At 39.7% G+C, this 16,153-nt stretch overlaps 1 protein-coding gene across 1 annotated transcript; it reads left to right on the plus strand.

Annotated features, from left to right (window-relative positions):
- Positions 1-113: 113 nt before the first annotated feature.
- On the plus strand, positions 114-15,706 carry rl (Mitogen-activated protein kinase rl). The gene is made up of 8 exons (XM_065317503.1): positions 114-520; positions 11,910-12,036; positions 12,321-12,431; positions 12,516-12,650; positions 12,717-12,833; positions 12,908-13,075; positions 13,156-13,344; positions 13,414-15,706. The coding sequence occupies exons 1-8, from the start codon at positions 393-395 to the stop codon at positions 13,588-13,590; spliced, it is 1,152 nt and encodes a 383-aa protein (XP_065173575.1). The 5' UTR covers positions 114-392; the 3' UTR covers positions 13,591-15,706.
- Positions 15,707-16,153: the final 447 nt, after the last annotated feature.

The following is a 16,153-nucleotide window of genomic DNA, read 5'->3' on the forward strand; positions in this document are numbered from 1 at the left end:
TAACTTGAAGCCAAACAAGACCAGCACGCTCCCGATATCCATCTCAAGCAGACAGCGCAGACAGGTAGCACGGTTAGCCCGCCCGCCGACGCGAGACGATCGTCGTCGCTGGCCGTCGCAGTTCGAGTTTACAGTTCGTGCGCGCTTGTCGTCGGTCGTTGTCGTTTCAGTCGGTGTGTGCGCTCGCGTCCGCTCGAACAAACCAGCCATCCGCACCGCACTCTTGCGTCTTGCGCGCGCCGTCGCGCCCCGATCCAGCGCACTATCCGCACGAGGAGTGTGTGCCTGCGGTGTCTATCCGTCGGCCGCGAGGAGACGTTATCAACAGCCCGTGGTGTGCGCGCCAGTTTGTGAGTGCGTTCGGCAGCGGCAGCAGGAAGCGCGCTCGTGCAATGGCGGAGAACGCCGCAGTGGCGAACGCGAACCCCAATGTCGAGATCATCCGCGGCCAGGCGTTCGAGGTGGGTCCTCGCTACACCAACTTGTTCTACATCGGCGAGGGCGCCTACGGGATGGTCGTGTAAGTTATACTATTTTCCTATCTCCGCGCCGTAACAAAGAACCAACCGACACACACCGACCGCTCGATCGTCGCCTGTGGCCCGCACGCACGCACGCAAAACACGCCCAAAAAAGCGCATCCGAGTGCGTTCGCAATCTCTGCGGGCGTTAATCGCAATACTTCGCTGCGGGCGCGTTGTTTGCCTTTCAATTTACGTACTACATGCTTATAGCCGCGCGTTCATTTGATAAACTTTTAATAGTCGCAGACGCGACAGTGCGGTAATGTTTTGAGGTTAGGTCACATCCGAAAAGAAAAATACGAGGTGTGCACTCGCATTATGAGCATGAGTAGTGTGTAAACATGGAAAAATCTTGTTTTGATTGCGGTATCTTGAGACGAATTTGGCTTAAAACGCATTTTGTGCTCTCTAATCAGTAAATAATGCGGTTTTACCAAGACAGGCTTTTTTTTTAGGTTTTAACTGCGATTATGTTATGAGATAAGATAAGAAACGATTTGCAGTTGTTCTGTGTGTGTTTTTAGGATTTGTGTCTTATGCGCATTATATTATGTGTTTCAGCTTAGGTGCGCTTAGGTCAGTTGTTTGTTTTTATCCAGCGGGGAAAAAGTTGATCTACAGGTTTCTGTGCGGTAACCACTCGCAACACGTAGACACCACGTATTGTATAATAACAATGAATCATAAATTAAAAATTTCATCACCATAAACGGTTTAAACATGTAACATTTGTATGGTTGTACTGTATGGTGCTTCTTAATATATGATGAAGTGCTTAAAAGTTTTAAGATTAAGTTTTGTGCATTAAAACTCTTAAAAAATAAAATAAAATTTGCGAATGTTATTGATGATATACACAAATACAAAATTTTTGTCAAAAAAGTAAAAATAAATCACATTTTTACAAAAATTTTAAGAGTTTTTAGTAAAAGCTAGTTTAAAATAAGTTGTAAAACCTTAGGTTATAAATTGGTAACAAATTGCTATATTATTGATAACGTAAACTTAATAAAAAATAAAAATTTAATATTGTAAACATATTATTGTTTTCATCTATCGAGTAGTGTAATTGAATAACTCTGAATCAGCTGATATTTATTATTTTTACTTTAATCTGTCTATAGTATGACAGTCCAACGACGTACCTATTGGTTATGGTAAATCTCTTCTCGTTGATAACAATGTTACCTATTGTTTTCATCAAATTATTACAACTTCGAAGCCTTACGAAAGTTTCATTAATTTTCAAACGTATAGCAAAGAAATTAGTTAAATGCTTAGAGTTTTAAATGATTTCTAAAGCACTTTGATTCAAAATAGGTATTTATTTTAGTTGAAAGCAGAAAATATGTCGAAGTTTTATAGAAAATTGCATTTTTGTTTATTAATATTAGTAATATTAGTTAATATTAGTAGAATGATGTATAACGTGAATTTGCACCCTATTATTAATATTGTTGGAAGCGTATTAATAATTAGGATTCGATTTTTTATTTTTAAAGACAGAATAATATTAGACAGATGTAAGATTTATTATGAAATAATAACAAAATTATATACATATAATGGTTTCATTTTACAGTAAAAATGAATCAATCACATTGCAATTTTTCAAATTTTTCATTCTTGTTATTTTCTACAACTGCACTTTTGTGTACACAATTTTAATTTAAATTGTACCTACCAAAAATAAAACTAAAAAAGTGAAATGCATTCTGTAGGCAAACGGTCTACTGGCAGTCTGTTGTGTTGTAAAATATTCAATATTGAATTTGAGTTCAAACATAATTTAAATTTTAAATGATGGAGTTGTATGCATTTCTGCGAACGGTAAAATGGATTTTATGCAAATTCCACGTGTAGCTGTAGTTTCTCCAAAGGGAGACTCGTGTCAATTGACACAATTTTACTTTGAAGACACCAAACATTTCTATTAATTCAAAATATTAAATCATTCATCAAAGGTAACATTACTTTCTTTATCAGTTTAGATATGATTACTTCTATGTTGTTCGCGTACAATTTAACATCAGCTGATTCTAATTCACTATATTGCAGTATTTGTCACGTGGCACCTCATAAAAACATGTGTACTGCGGTAAAAATAACAATATAATGATCCCGACTTGATGATCGGCTATTAAAGTTATATCAGTGTCATTAAACGCGACCATTCCATAGCGCACGCGTAAAAAAGCAACTCGATGCTTTATTAAATATCCACCGCAGTAAGTTTACCCCTTTACTTGCTCCATGTCTTCTTTGCATGTTCGAATCGGCGCGTCCGCGTCTGTGTTGGTTTTTGGCGCAATGCGATATGGTATTTTTCCGCGGGAATGCCAACCAACCAGGCATCCCAATCGAATAATTATGCGCGCCTCCATGAATCGTGATTTCTGCCTCGCCTTCGACACGACATTTGCCAATTAAGCGTCGCACGCCGCAAAAGAAAAATAATCGTTAATCAATTGCAGCGCGAATTATGTTCCGACGCCGCTAACTATGTGCTAAAAATGCGCGCAGTATAATGAACACACACATACATTTACTTACAGCATTAGTTCGATGTCTGATGACAACATCAATATTTACATTTAAATCACGCCGAATGGAAATAACGCAATGAAGGTAAACACGGTTAAAGTCGGGCAATTTCCATAATTTTGTAATTTTCACTTTTGCACCAGTAGCATGATAATTAACTTGTATACAACGCGTAATTGGGTCGTAAATTAGCAGCGCGAGTTCCTGACAGTGCGCAAATAACTTGGAAATCGTAAAAGCTCGCATTCGCATATTCTCTTTGTTGGTAATCATAGATAATTAAATAAAATGTTTAAATTTCCGTACTACGCAAATTTAGCAGTTCTCTAAGCGCAGAGGAAAAATGAATAAAACATCATCGGGGTTGAAGTTGAAGTGGTGTGTGTAGGATGTGGGGGAGTGGTGGAGTGGTTGATGTTATGCAAATTCGTGTTTAGATTATCACGGAACAATATTTGCCATCACGTACCACTCGACATTTGCACGTTGATGGCGCACGCTGCGGTTGGGTGCCGAATTGTTATTGTTATCATAAATATGGAAGCCGGTAGGCTAATAATTGTTTTTCGTGTGTTACAACAAATGTTAATCATATTTGGGCAAGAGGTAAGAGGAGAGTAGCCTCAGAAGAAAAATTCATATATTTTATTAGGAAAAATACAGAAATAAATCTTTTTGGGAGTTCAGTTACCTTTATTTATATGAAGAAAAAAACTGATTAAACTTTAACTTTAACAGTCTTTTCAAAATTGAAAAAATTGAAAAAAAAATTGACTTTATTACTTTTTTGTTCTTATCATAGGTCGTCAACCCCTTCGCTTGCTTAATTAGTCTTGTTATAGTGTTCAACATTCCATTTCTGCATGTTTCTTCAATATTATATTTTTCTTTTTTTTCGTTTTGTTTATGCGACTGCAATAACTTTCCGTCTTAACAAAAATCTGTTTTTATTCCGGTCTATCGCTATACCGAGAAACCTTTAATTATGAAGTTGTGGGAATGCGTCGCCGCAAATAACCTCAGAATTACAGAGTGAAAATTCTGAAATACGTCACGTTGTAAACAATAAACAGATGAATGCGAAACACATTTAATATGCCTAAAAATCAATCGTACGACACTCAAAAAACCTGTGAATGAAAATTAATGGCAAAAAGCTGCCTATCTCCTATTATGCATAATAAACTATCACTTTGTAAAGTTGCCGCCAATTTTTTAAAGTAAATTTTGCCTGAAACAGTAACAAACAAACTGAAGTTTACATATTTAGTATATTAGTTACAATTTGGCAATAAATTAGGGTATTTTAAGTTATTTTCTGAGAAAACCTTGCCATTTACACTCAATAATTAGCTTAGAAAAGCAGCAAATGCCATTTTTACATTTTCCTTCATTAAATTTATGTAGGCAACCAAATAAGCATGACAATACTTTCAAAAAGAAAAACTACTAACTTAGAATATACGTATTTAATAAAAACTCGCAAAACAGCTTCACTTATTTAATAATAATTGCATTTATAAAATACGTAACCAAATGTACTGAAAATTTGTTTTTCTGCACTTACTATAAGTAGGTACATAAATGTTGCAAGTAATCTTTGCAAAACTATCCCTATCACTTTCAATTCACCGCACAATAGCACTCCTGACGTGTCGATTTATCAAACAGCGCCACCTATGTTTGAAATTGAATTTAATCCTCTTGAACATTGTAATAAGATGATTGATTACCGCCGGCGATACCTATATACATGATCAATATAAACTGATGGGAGGATAGTGGGTACATAATGGGCGGGCGGCGCTGAAACTTGAACACAGAGAGTAGGTACGCGCGGGTGACGTCTTCTGACCGGGGTAAATGTATCGAATTACTTTTCATTAAAGTATTGTTTTCCTCGGCCGATATCAACCGCACGTCACACACGATATTTATTCCACACTTTTTTTTTATATCTATCAACGACAATCGATATTTATGCACAAATACATCGACGAAATGTTCTACAATGTGCGGCGCATGTAAAACGGAACTACTAAAAGCATTGGTGAATAATTACATTAAACAAGCGAGTTTTAATTAAATTAAAACGGCGTGGTAGTGGTAGTTGCGGCTGAATAAACAAATGGCTCGTAGCTTGCGTCAAAATTACACGAAATTTATTAACTAATTAATAGAAATCGATGGATTATATTCGTGTTGTATTTGTGCACTTGGATAAATTAATTTAAATTGTAATCTATTTGCTTAATAGTGTTTGTAATAATAATTTAATGAAATGTTTGAAATTTTTAAAACATCCTGTATAATATCTTCAACTTTTTTTTTTTTTGTGGTTGTGTTGTTTATATAACCCGCTGCTTGTGTCGCTTCTTCTCCTCCTTCGAAGAAATAATAAATGCGGCGGATGGGCGCAACAAGCGCCAGCCGTTTGCGCTCGATTGTCCTCGCTCTCGCCGCCTCCCTTCATCTATAGATAAACTTGTTGCGCGCTGCGGGTTGACGCGTAGCCGCCGTTTGCAGCAGCCGCAACAACAGCAGCAGGAGGAAGGAAATTGAACGCGTGTTGTGTCTCGTTGGACCGTGGTGCTGTTTTCCACTCCAGCGGTCGGTCTGGTATATTTATTGGATATTGGATACGCGTATTTCATTTACGCGCACCTGAGCCGCTCGGGCCGAAGTCCGCCGAGACGAATAAATGTCTGAGGGATGCGATGCATATTCATTCGTAATTCGGCCGTGTGTCTGCGTTGGATATTTTAGCGAGAAATCTAATATATGTAAATTTTATTGTCTCGAACCCAGTTTTTTTTTTCTGGCTCTAGCACGTAAATATTTGGGACTAATGGGATTATCTGGTGAAAGTATTGTGTTTGTCTCGTGCGCGCGGGACTTTATGGGCCGAGAAATAACGACAGCGTAAAAGCGCAAGGCGCCATCATTTTTTACGGCTCTGGGGGCGGCGCAATTTACATGAGACGTTTTCTCGTGGAGATGGTATTTTGAGATGTTGCGGCAGACTGCATGAAATGTAATTTCCTGCGATGTGACTTGTGACATTTTGCTATGCGAGGCTCTTTATGAAGTATTATAGTTGTTACTACCATAGAGACTGGAGAACTAAAGGTTTGGAACAAAAGAAAACATCAAAGTGGGTTTTTACATTCGGTTTATATTTTGACGTTTGTTGCTAAATAACAATGAATATTACGGAGTGCTGTGGTGACAGCAATGCATGTAGAAGTAAATAAATAAATGCTGTTTCAACGATGGCCATTTGTCGTGGCGTTTTCGTGCACAACGAAAGAAGCGGCCGCGTAACAGACGCAACTGTCTGTGGGCTTGCGACACGCCGACGACTGCTTGTAATTCAAGAAAGTCATCGTCGAGTTGTTCGGGTTGTAGCCGGCCTGCGTGATGGCGTTGAGCAGGATCGATATCGCGTTTCGACCGCAGATCGTGTTCTTCGTCTCCTGCAGATAGTCCCTGAAAAGACACGGATTGAGCGATTCGATGACGTCCATCGCCTTGCGGTCTAGATTAGCGATGAAGTGGTCAATGCGTGGTGCATCGCTGCCTAGAGTATAGTTGAATTTCTTGCCCCAGTGGCAGAAATCCGATGAGACGATGAAGACGTTTTCCGGATCGCGCAGGTATCGCGCGAAGATCTCGCCGTAAACGCATTCGGACTTTGGGTTGATGCCACCGACGATGACAGGCACGATGGTGTAGTCGCGCGCGGCTCCGCCCGGCGCCTCCGCAATATCGTCCATGACCTTGGCGATGTACGGCAGCTGCATCTCGATGCTGTGCTCCTCCTCGTCGGCGCTGACGTCAATCTCGTCGAAGTGACGCGTCTCGCGGAGCGCGCTCAGCACGGCGGCGTCGACGCGCAGCTCGCCGCCCTCGGGCGTCTCGTACGCGCCCGCCGTCGGCAGGCAGCAGCCGCGGTGCGGCGTGTAGTGCGACGGCCCCAGCACGAAGAAGCGCCGCACGCGCCGCCGATCGATCTGGCGGTAGGCGTGCGCGCTGCACGAGCCGGAGTACTCGTAGCCGGCGTGCGGCACGATGAGCGCTCGCGCCGGCGGCGGCAGACGCGCGTCCGCTTGATCCAGCCACGCTTGCAGGTCGGCGGACAATTTGCGCGGATCGCCGGCGTACCAGTAGCCGCGATGGCTGGCCCTTCGCAACATATTCCGAAGAGCGCACTGCGGCCGCACTGGCGGAGTGGAGCACTAACACTGTGGCGGGTGAGGACGACGACGTCGTGGGAACCAAACAGCGCCCCGCCGAAGCGCTGGAGCGGCGGTCGACGCCCAGATTATGCTACGAGGTCATTATGCGCGTCCGCGGGCAGATGTGCGACACGAGAGTTTTTTGGGTGTTTAATTCGGCTGGTGTGCGAACCGCGCGTTTTTAATGCGCTGTCCCGCAATGGCGATAAATTTAGACGGCGAAGGCAAAACAATCGATTGTTATGACATGCAAGCCGCGTTATGACTATGCGGCGTGGACGACGCGCGCGAGCTTGCCTGCCGCACCACCGCCGCCGCCGCCACTCGGTGTGCCTGACCTGAGACGCGCTCAAAGCGGCCCGCTCGACGCCATATTGGTTGCCAATAGCGACATACACATGTCGAACATTCACACTTTTTACCATTATTTTATGTAACATCAGTTAATTATTTATTTGACCAAAAATTTACTTGACCTCATCATAAACATCATTTAATTTTGATGATAGCCCAACCTAGTCGAAATTGGCAATTGGAATGATTGAATTTCGTTTCCAATCACTGCCTCGCTTCTATAACTCGATCAACCCGCTCACTCCACGCTCCAAAACGTTCAATAATGCCCAACCATGCTTGAATACAATCTCCACCACAAAGGCAAGCAGTGAATTTACCTAAAATATAGTTCAAAGTTTAATAATTGTAATACTAAACTGTTTTGCAAGCAGAAGAAGATTTATTTTCATTCCACCAGCGCCAGTTTCGACAGTTTTTCCCATCCATTAACATATCCGGGAGGTCGAAATGGGTCAAGGCGAACAGACGCACACACAATTGTATGTGTTGCGTGTAGAAGCAAGCGCAACAGACGTAGAACGGTGTACCTACACTTTGAGGGCGGCTGTGCGCGCGTTACATGTTGAATGCTGCGGGGATGTGGGTATTGCTCCAGAGACCCGAAATAAATGAGAGACGCAATCGGGGCCAGGGATTAACAATGCGAACGCCGTCACTAATATTCTGATCGATTCTAATTGTCCTAATGCGAGTTTCCTGTAGTTGGTGCCCCCCAACGGGGGTGGCATCTACGTATATGTAAATTGGGCGCCGGTGGCGGAATTTGCATAAAATAATTAATAAGTTTTCAGTTCGCACGCACGCACGTTCGTAATGATTTGAATTTACATTTTGTTTACGGGCGCGTCGAAAAATTCGACAACAATAGGAAATCGTTATCGTTAACGATGAAATAATTATTGTCGCAGATCGTTAGCTGGGCGGCCCGAAACATTAGTTTTCGATTTTAAACATTAGCATTGAATTAGCCACCCGGTAAACTATTTAAAGCGAAGCTGATCAAGTTGAATTATTCAGTGCTCTTGTTGCGTAGGTACCTACAGATCACCACTATGTACGCAGGACTAGTTTTAGTTTTAGTAGTTGTTTTAGAGTTTGAGGTTGTGAGAGGACTTAATTTTCCCGGATTGGATTCGAACAAAGTGAAAGTAAATAATCGACTGCTTGATTTCATTTTTAATTAACTATGGGGAAACAGTGTTATCGGTGGTAAATGAAAATATCGATAAAAGCAACTAATTTTAGGTGTCGGCCGTGATGAACAAGTTTACGGGCGTTTGCTCCGGCAAGGAGGGCATCGTCAAAGCGGAATTCAGAAACGTCACGTGGCGCTACGACTCTGCCGGGCAACTGTTTGTCGATTATCAGATACGCTACAAGCAGGATTTTCCACCTGAATTATCTGTAATATTCATAAACAAACATTTTAGAAAAGTTTTTATTTTTATTTTGATTTTAAGACAATTTGGACGATTGAAAAGTGTAAAAGTAAAGAAGCGTTAGACACTTGTTCAAAGTTTACTTCTGTGAGGTCTTCACATTTTTGTAAACTCGCCACGGATAAAGAGGCGGCATGGAGTACGTTTGTTACAAAGTGTTTAACACCCGAATGGGTTTGTCCTTTTAAAAAGGTAGTAATCATTAAAATAATTTTAAATATAATAAATATTTTTTTAATTTATTAATAGGGAGTTTATGTTGGAAAAATTGCACATTTGACGCATCTGCGTTCAAATTCTTCCCACTAGAAGGCAGTTATTGGAGGTTTATCGTTGAAATATTGCATCCGCGCACAAAAGCACTATTAATGTGTTTTCTATTCGAGGGTAGTGCGATGAAGCGTACTGTTTGAGCAACAAACAACTTTCAGCAAATTCATCTTTTCATTCGCATGGAATAACCGTCAACATTAATTTTCCTCAAGACGAAATTTAATCTTAATCCAGTTATAATGTACAGTTTTAACACGCGAGGATTGTAGATGGATTCTCTCCATTGTTAAGAAAACACGCTCGTAGAGGATCCAATTTTATTCGCGCACTAAAAATCTTTTATGTTATAATCGCAGTGTAGTAGTGTGTCCACACTTGAAGCGCTTGCGATACGAAGCTTTTACACTTTAACACTCTTTTCTATCCGAGCGGCGAACAAATATTATTGCGTGCGTCAAATGGGTGGAGTCCTGAAAACGCGGATGGATCGTACACGGTTTGTAATAGCAGGATACCGTTTGGTTGAGTCTATATAGGATATAATTAATTGCATATTTAAGGGATGGTTTTCTCCGTGTGCTGGTGGAAATAATTATATTTTTTACTCGTTTATACTCATTTAGGTCATTGTTATATTATATCATCGCCTGAAACGATGTGTTTTAATTGAATTTCTTTGCGAAATTCTACATTTACATTTATTTGTTAATTAAAATATGTTTTTGACGGTCGAATTTAATTGAATGTAAATATTTATTTAATAAATGTGCAATATTTGTGTAGTTTTGCAGTGGAAAATTAAAAATTCAATTTTCTGCTTTGCTGATTCGTATCGCAGCGTTTTGAACTTTGATATCTACCGAAATGGCACTCGGCGCGCAACATGCGCCGCACGTAAATGCAATCCTTTTTCCGCAGTCAACGAATCGAAATCGCATCTCGGCGGAACCGCAGTTAAATATGGTAATTGTTCCGCGGAACATTCGAGGCTTAAATTTTTATTTCGGCCATCATTCGGCGTTTTGTGCTTTACGATTATCGCCGTCATTACCGGGAATTTTGCGACTAATAAAACACGAAAGTTTCGCATCGACAATGTGTATGACATTAAATGATTTCGGCTGTTTACTCGGCTTATCTTTGTCGGCATTATGTCGCGTCTTATTTGCGGAAGTTTATTTGATTTAAAATATATTTAATGGCGTAATGTGATTTTTTTTTTCAATTTAATATATGTTAGAATTACGAAATGTTGTTTCGGTTTTACTAGTTTTATTCAATAATACAGAGCGATCGGATCTTAATTGTGAACAGTTTACAACGAATGCCGGAGCACGAGTCTGAGTTATTTCTTAGGAGACGCATGCCCAGCGACGCAAGTCGCTGACATAAACAGAAAAACCCCCCATCAGTGATGTGACTCCATATCCACTGGGTGTTCTGCATGTTGCTGGTGCATGGTCATATACGCAACCTTACATATATGAATAGTTTTTTAATATATTTTTTATTTAGGTCAAGGTGCATGTTGCCTATCTATTTACTAATGAGATTTCTTTGTTTGGGATGCTCGCCCACCGCTGAAACTGACATGCTTGCATTGTAAAAGTTTCAATATCCGCCTTCGGGCTTTTCATCTTTTTAATATCAATATTTTATAAGACGGGCCCGGATTAAATATGAAATGAAAAATGCGCTCGTTTTCCGCTCGCTTTTCTGCGAACGAAGATCGATGCGATGCACATTCGTTCTCATTGTAATCTCGGCAAAGCTCTAAAAGCTGCGATTAATTTCGCCGGCGAAAGATTTCTCTTAGGTGAGAGCATTTAAATTACCTACCTACCCGTTCACGGCGCGCTACCTTTTTGCGCATCGATGAAAATGTTTAAGAACTTTCCGGGATCTATTCGTCACAGAGTGTTTGCCTTCCGGAAAATGATTTTCACGCCCGATTACATTCACATTCGAAATTTTTGCCGAAATAATCTCGCAAAACAAATCCAAAAGTGTGGTACTCGCTCGCGAAGTGCTAATTGAAAGTTGAGCATGTAACATGTGCGCAAATAAAACGCGCGTGTTTTACGAGCTGACGCGATGAGAATGTGTTATGGTGTGTTTACGCCTAGATTACGATGTCATATTTATGTGGATCTGGATTACAAAACACGCATGACGGGACAAAGTGCCCTGCTCGCGCACAAATAATTACAGGTGAAAGGGCGTTGCGCACAGCGGGCGGTTAATTAAATTACCATCTAATAAAACGCGAATGTTCACTGGAATGTGCTGGTACATTACAGTTTCATGCGCGCATGAAACGATGCGACATTGATATTAATAAATAAGCGCCATTCGTCTTGTTTCGCGTCGAAATAAAATTGAACTTTTTCCGGTGTAATAAATGATGCACGAAGATTGTTGCTGTTGCTGTTGCCTCGCAAAACACGGCAGCGCCAATTCATGTTGTTTGTTTCCGCGCACTCCACCTCCGAAGAATATTAAATTATGTTTCATTTTATTTGCGCTTGTTTCAGGGCTGCGTACGATACGGTAACGAAAACAAAGGTCGCCATCAAGAAGATTTCTCCCTTCGAACATCAAACCTACAGCCAGCGCACACTACGAGAAATCAAAATACTCACGAGATTCAGGCATGAAAATGTAAGCCACTTTGGAGCTTTGTATAATCTTTTCGGTAATTTTCTAATCCCCCCAATGAAGAAAGTTATGCTCTTAAGACGAGAAAATTCATCAACATTGTTGTTTGCTTAGCAGCAACAATTTCGAATTAATTACGGTGCAGTTTAGTTTTAATTAAAAGTCGCTCGGTTTTCATGTCGGCGGCGATGAAACGCAATTAAAAAAGTTTTTTGCTTGTTCTTTTTTTTACGCTCTCTAGTCGTGTGTGTCTTCGCGCTCTCTATTCTCGTCGTTTCTATTGGCAGATAATCGATATCAGGGACATTCTGCGTGCCGTCACGATAGAAGAAATGAAAGACGTCTACATTGTCCAGTGGCTGATGGAGACGGACCTTTACAAACTATTAAAGTCGCAGGTAATTAATTCAGCGCGCATGCGAGCGCAAACTTGTTGTCAACTGACAGTTTAATCTGTTGTTATGAAACTTTAATGCTTTCAGAGGCTGAGTAATGATCACGTCTGTTATTTTCTGTATCAAATACTGCGAGGTCTCAAGTATATTCATTCGGCGAACGTGCTGCACAGGGACTTGAAGCCGAGCAATTTGCTGTTAAATACGACCTGCGATCTTAAGGTAATGTGAAAATCTCAAAAATGTGTTTATGGGTGAGTTTAATGTGTGGGTTTTATTTGTTTGTAGATATGTGATTTTGGTTTGGCTAGAGTGGCCGATCCCGAACACGATCACACCGGCTTCCTTACAGAGTACGTCGCGACGCGATGGTACAGAGCGCCCGAAATTATGCTCAACTCAAAAGTAAGTTTTACCACCGCCGTTGCGACGGAGCGCAGCGGACAAATTGAATAATAAAAACTTTATGTTTCAATCAGGGCTATACGAAATCCATAGACATTTGGTCCGTGGGTTGCATACTGGCGGAGATGTTATCGAATCGGCCGATATTTCCCGGCAAACATTATCTGGACCAATTGAATCACATTCTCGGTGTGCTCGGCTCGCCGTCCCAGGAGGATCTCGATTGCATTATTAACGAGAAAGTACGTACGCCGCATAATATTTTCCGGAGAAGCAAATTGAAATATGCTGGGACGTGAATTGAGTTTCGTTTTGTTTGCAGGCCCGCGGCTACCTTCAATCGTTACCATTTAAACCGAAAGTACCCTGGGTGAAGCTGTTCCCGAACGCCGACCCGAAGGCGCTCGATTTGCTCGACAAAATGCTTACGTTCAATCCGCACAATCGCATTGTCGTCGAGGACGCTCTGGCGCATCCTTATTTGGAAACCTATTACGACCCAGCGGACGAGGTAAGATTGAACATCCTCTTACACACATACAAACAACCTACTAACACAACATTTTGTTTAAATTTCTAGCCCGTGGCAGAAGAACCGTTCCGTTTCGATACCGAACTGGACGATCTACCCAAAGAGAAACTCAAGCAGATGATATTCGAGGAGACGTTACGCTTCAAGCAGCGACATACTGAACCACCACCGCAATCGCAACAACACCCGCAGATGCAGCAACAGTTTAGCGCGGTGACGACGTAGTCGCGATCGTCCGCGAACTGAAAAAAAAAACAACCACACCGAATGAACAACATGCAAAAAGAGAAAACCCAAGAAAAACAAATGCAACCAACAATTGAATGCAAACAAAAATCGCCTACAAAGTTATGATTATTTTTTTTACTGTAAGATTTAACAACATGTTAAGATACGATGAAAGGGAAGGCACGAGGTGAAGAAGACACTTAGCGCAATGCATACATCTGCGATAAGCTATATAGATTATATTTGAAATTTTCAATTCAGAAATTGAATTATTTAAAGGACTTTTGCGATAACGTGAAATCACTGTGTTTTTTGGTCGAATTCATTCAGTCACACTTTCAGTATTGGATGTTTTTACGCGTTATTAACTAGTAAATTAATTATAAACAGAAAATTTAAAGTCACGCAGGCGTCGGAGACGAGTGGCACGTTTTGCAAATGGCGTCAGATAAATTTAAAGTAAAGAATGCATATAAAATGATGTGAAAGTTCGATAAAATTATTTGTATCATTTAAAAAGAAAAGAAACAAAACGTTTGAAGTATTTTTTGTTTTATTTACGTCCTTTCGGTTATGATTTCTGTATTTAATGTCATAGCATGTTTCATATCTCACTCAACTTGTACTTAAAGGTGAAAACTAGCGCTACTAATGTTTTCATTGTTTACCACGTAACTTACTCGCTCTATACGAATCAAAGATTGTTCTCATCGTGTGTACAATTATTACAAACTACTATTCCAATTTGTTGTTATTGCAGTTAGAAACTATTCAACAAAAATCACGCACACATGTTACCGATACTTACGATTAAGAGAAAATATTATGAAGCAAATGGACAAAGTGTATACCACACATTAGTACGTTTGGAGACTATTTTTGAAACATAACGATTGTAAAATATTGATGAACGAGATGATGCGGTATCGGTGAAAGATGAGTTCTGTTTCCGTTCGCATTACTAAGTACTGGTTGCATATCATTGTCAAAGTAAACATTGTTTTAGTCATAACATTGTGATAGCCGGCAACCGTAAGCAAAACAAAAACCATGAATCGATCAAATCTCAATTTGCGTATTCACGTCGTACAAGTTTGTATCAACACGCAAACCTCATTAACGAATAAGACATCATTGTTGCATCGTTTTTCAAATTCTCGATGTTTTTATGTCACCATTTACTACTACACTCACTAAAAACACACACACCTAAATGAGATGACTTAAAAGTGTAATTAAACAAACATGAAAACTTCTTTCTGGTGAAGAAGAAGAAGCAAAACCACATGAAACTTGAATTAAACGTAACCTAGCGTACTAATAATTGAAAAAGAACAAACAAATGGCCTAATAATATATCTTTTCTTGTTAACTACTGAATGTTGTTATATTATACATACATTATTAACATTATATCGACGGTGATGATGATGATGATGGTTCGTAAACTCATTCATTAATTGTTCATTTTAATGAGGATACTGTTTGTTATTGTATATCTGTAGAGTAGTTATTTTCGACTTGATGAATCATACATTATAGCAGTAAGTGCGCTCATTTTCAAGCACCGAAAATACCACACGCTTGGTGTGAAAATGCGCGCACTTATTCATTGAAATGTTGATGATTATATAAATGTCTTTATGATTATAACTTGTGTGCTCCACACACACAAATGTATATGCCGGAACTGGAAAAGACAAATGACGAGTAAATAACTTCCATGCGCATAATGAAAAGAAAAAGAGATTTTAAACGACGAGCTGCTTCGATTTTCATAACACATTTACTGGCAATATTTATCCAGATCCTGCAAGGTGAAGCAAATGAAACGGAAAAGTCAAATTTATATTAGTTCCACTTTGAAGTGTGATAATAATTAATAATAACGAGAACGTTTGTCGAACATGTCTGTCGTAGAAAATGGTGTGTGCAAGTAGATGAATTTGTTTCGTAATCTGAAATCATAACATTGGAAGATTTTGGCGGTCATGTTCGCGAATGCATCCTCAATGATGAATATATCACTGATTGTCATTAATATTATTGTAGTTTCTGATATATAATTAATGAATATAGGTGTACAAAAATAAAATAAATATTCCAGCATAAATTGAGTTTAGATTTCAATAAAAGTAATATAATTCCTGTTTAACAAATCTATTCTTTCCAGTTTCTTGTTGTTGTATTATAGTGCAAGAGACCCTTTATATTTTACACCCTTTCAGCCTAGGAATCAACAGGAAGGACCATGAAATGCCCATCGAAAAATAGTGTTTTTCTAAAAATGTAATAAGATGGTGTGGAAAACACGCTGTATCTTGGAAGCTACCTTATTTATTTTCAGTTTCTTACACTCATATTGTAGTTCAGGAGCCCCTTTATACAATGCATATCATATCAATGCATAGAACCTTCGAGAAGGGTCTTTAAATATGGATACAAAATTTGTATTTCTCTAAAAATTGAAGACATGGAGAGAAAAACACCCTATATCTCGTGAATTATTTCATTTTCTTTATATCTTTCACCATCATATTGTAATTTACGAAACCCTCTG

This window comes from Atheta coriaria, unplaced genomic scaffold (assembly GCF_025399875.1).
Source record: "Atheta coriaria isolate IRGN ID8LTWV9N9 unplaced genomic scaffold, Caltech_Dcor_3.1 hic_scaffold_3_pilon, whole genome shotgun sequence".
Lineage (NCBI taxonomy): Eukaryota > Metazoa > Arthropoda > Insecta > Coleoptera > Staphylinidae > Dalotia > Dalotia coriaria.

What these genes read in the sequence shown, in the direction of transcription:
- rl (XM_065317503.1), top strand. Translation starts at nt 393, where the DNA reads ATGGCGGAGAACGCCGCAGTGGCGAACGCGAACCCCAATGTCGAGATC. An exon ending in GGCGCCTACGGGATGGTCGT is followed by an intron (nt 521 to 11,909) that starts GTAAGTTATACT and finishes CGCTTGTTTCAG; the next exon opens with GGCTGCGTACGATACGGTAA. An exon ending in ATACGACCTGCGATCTTAAG is followed by an intron (nt 12,651 to 12,716) that starts GTAATGTGAAAA and finishes ATTTGTTTGTAG; the next exon opens with ATATGTGATTTTGGTTTGGC.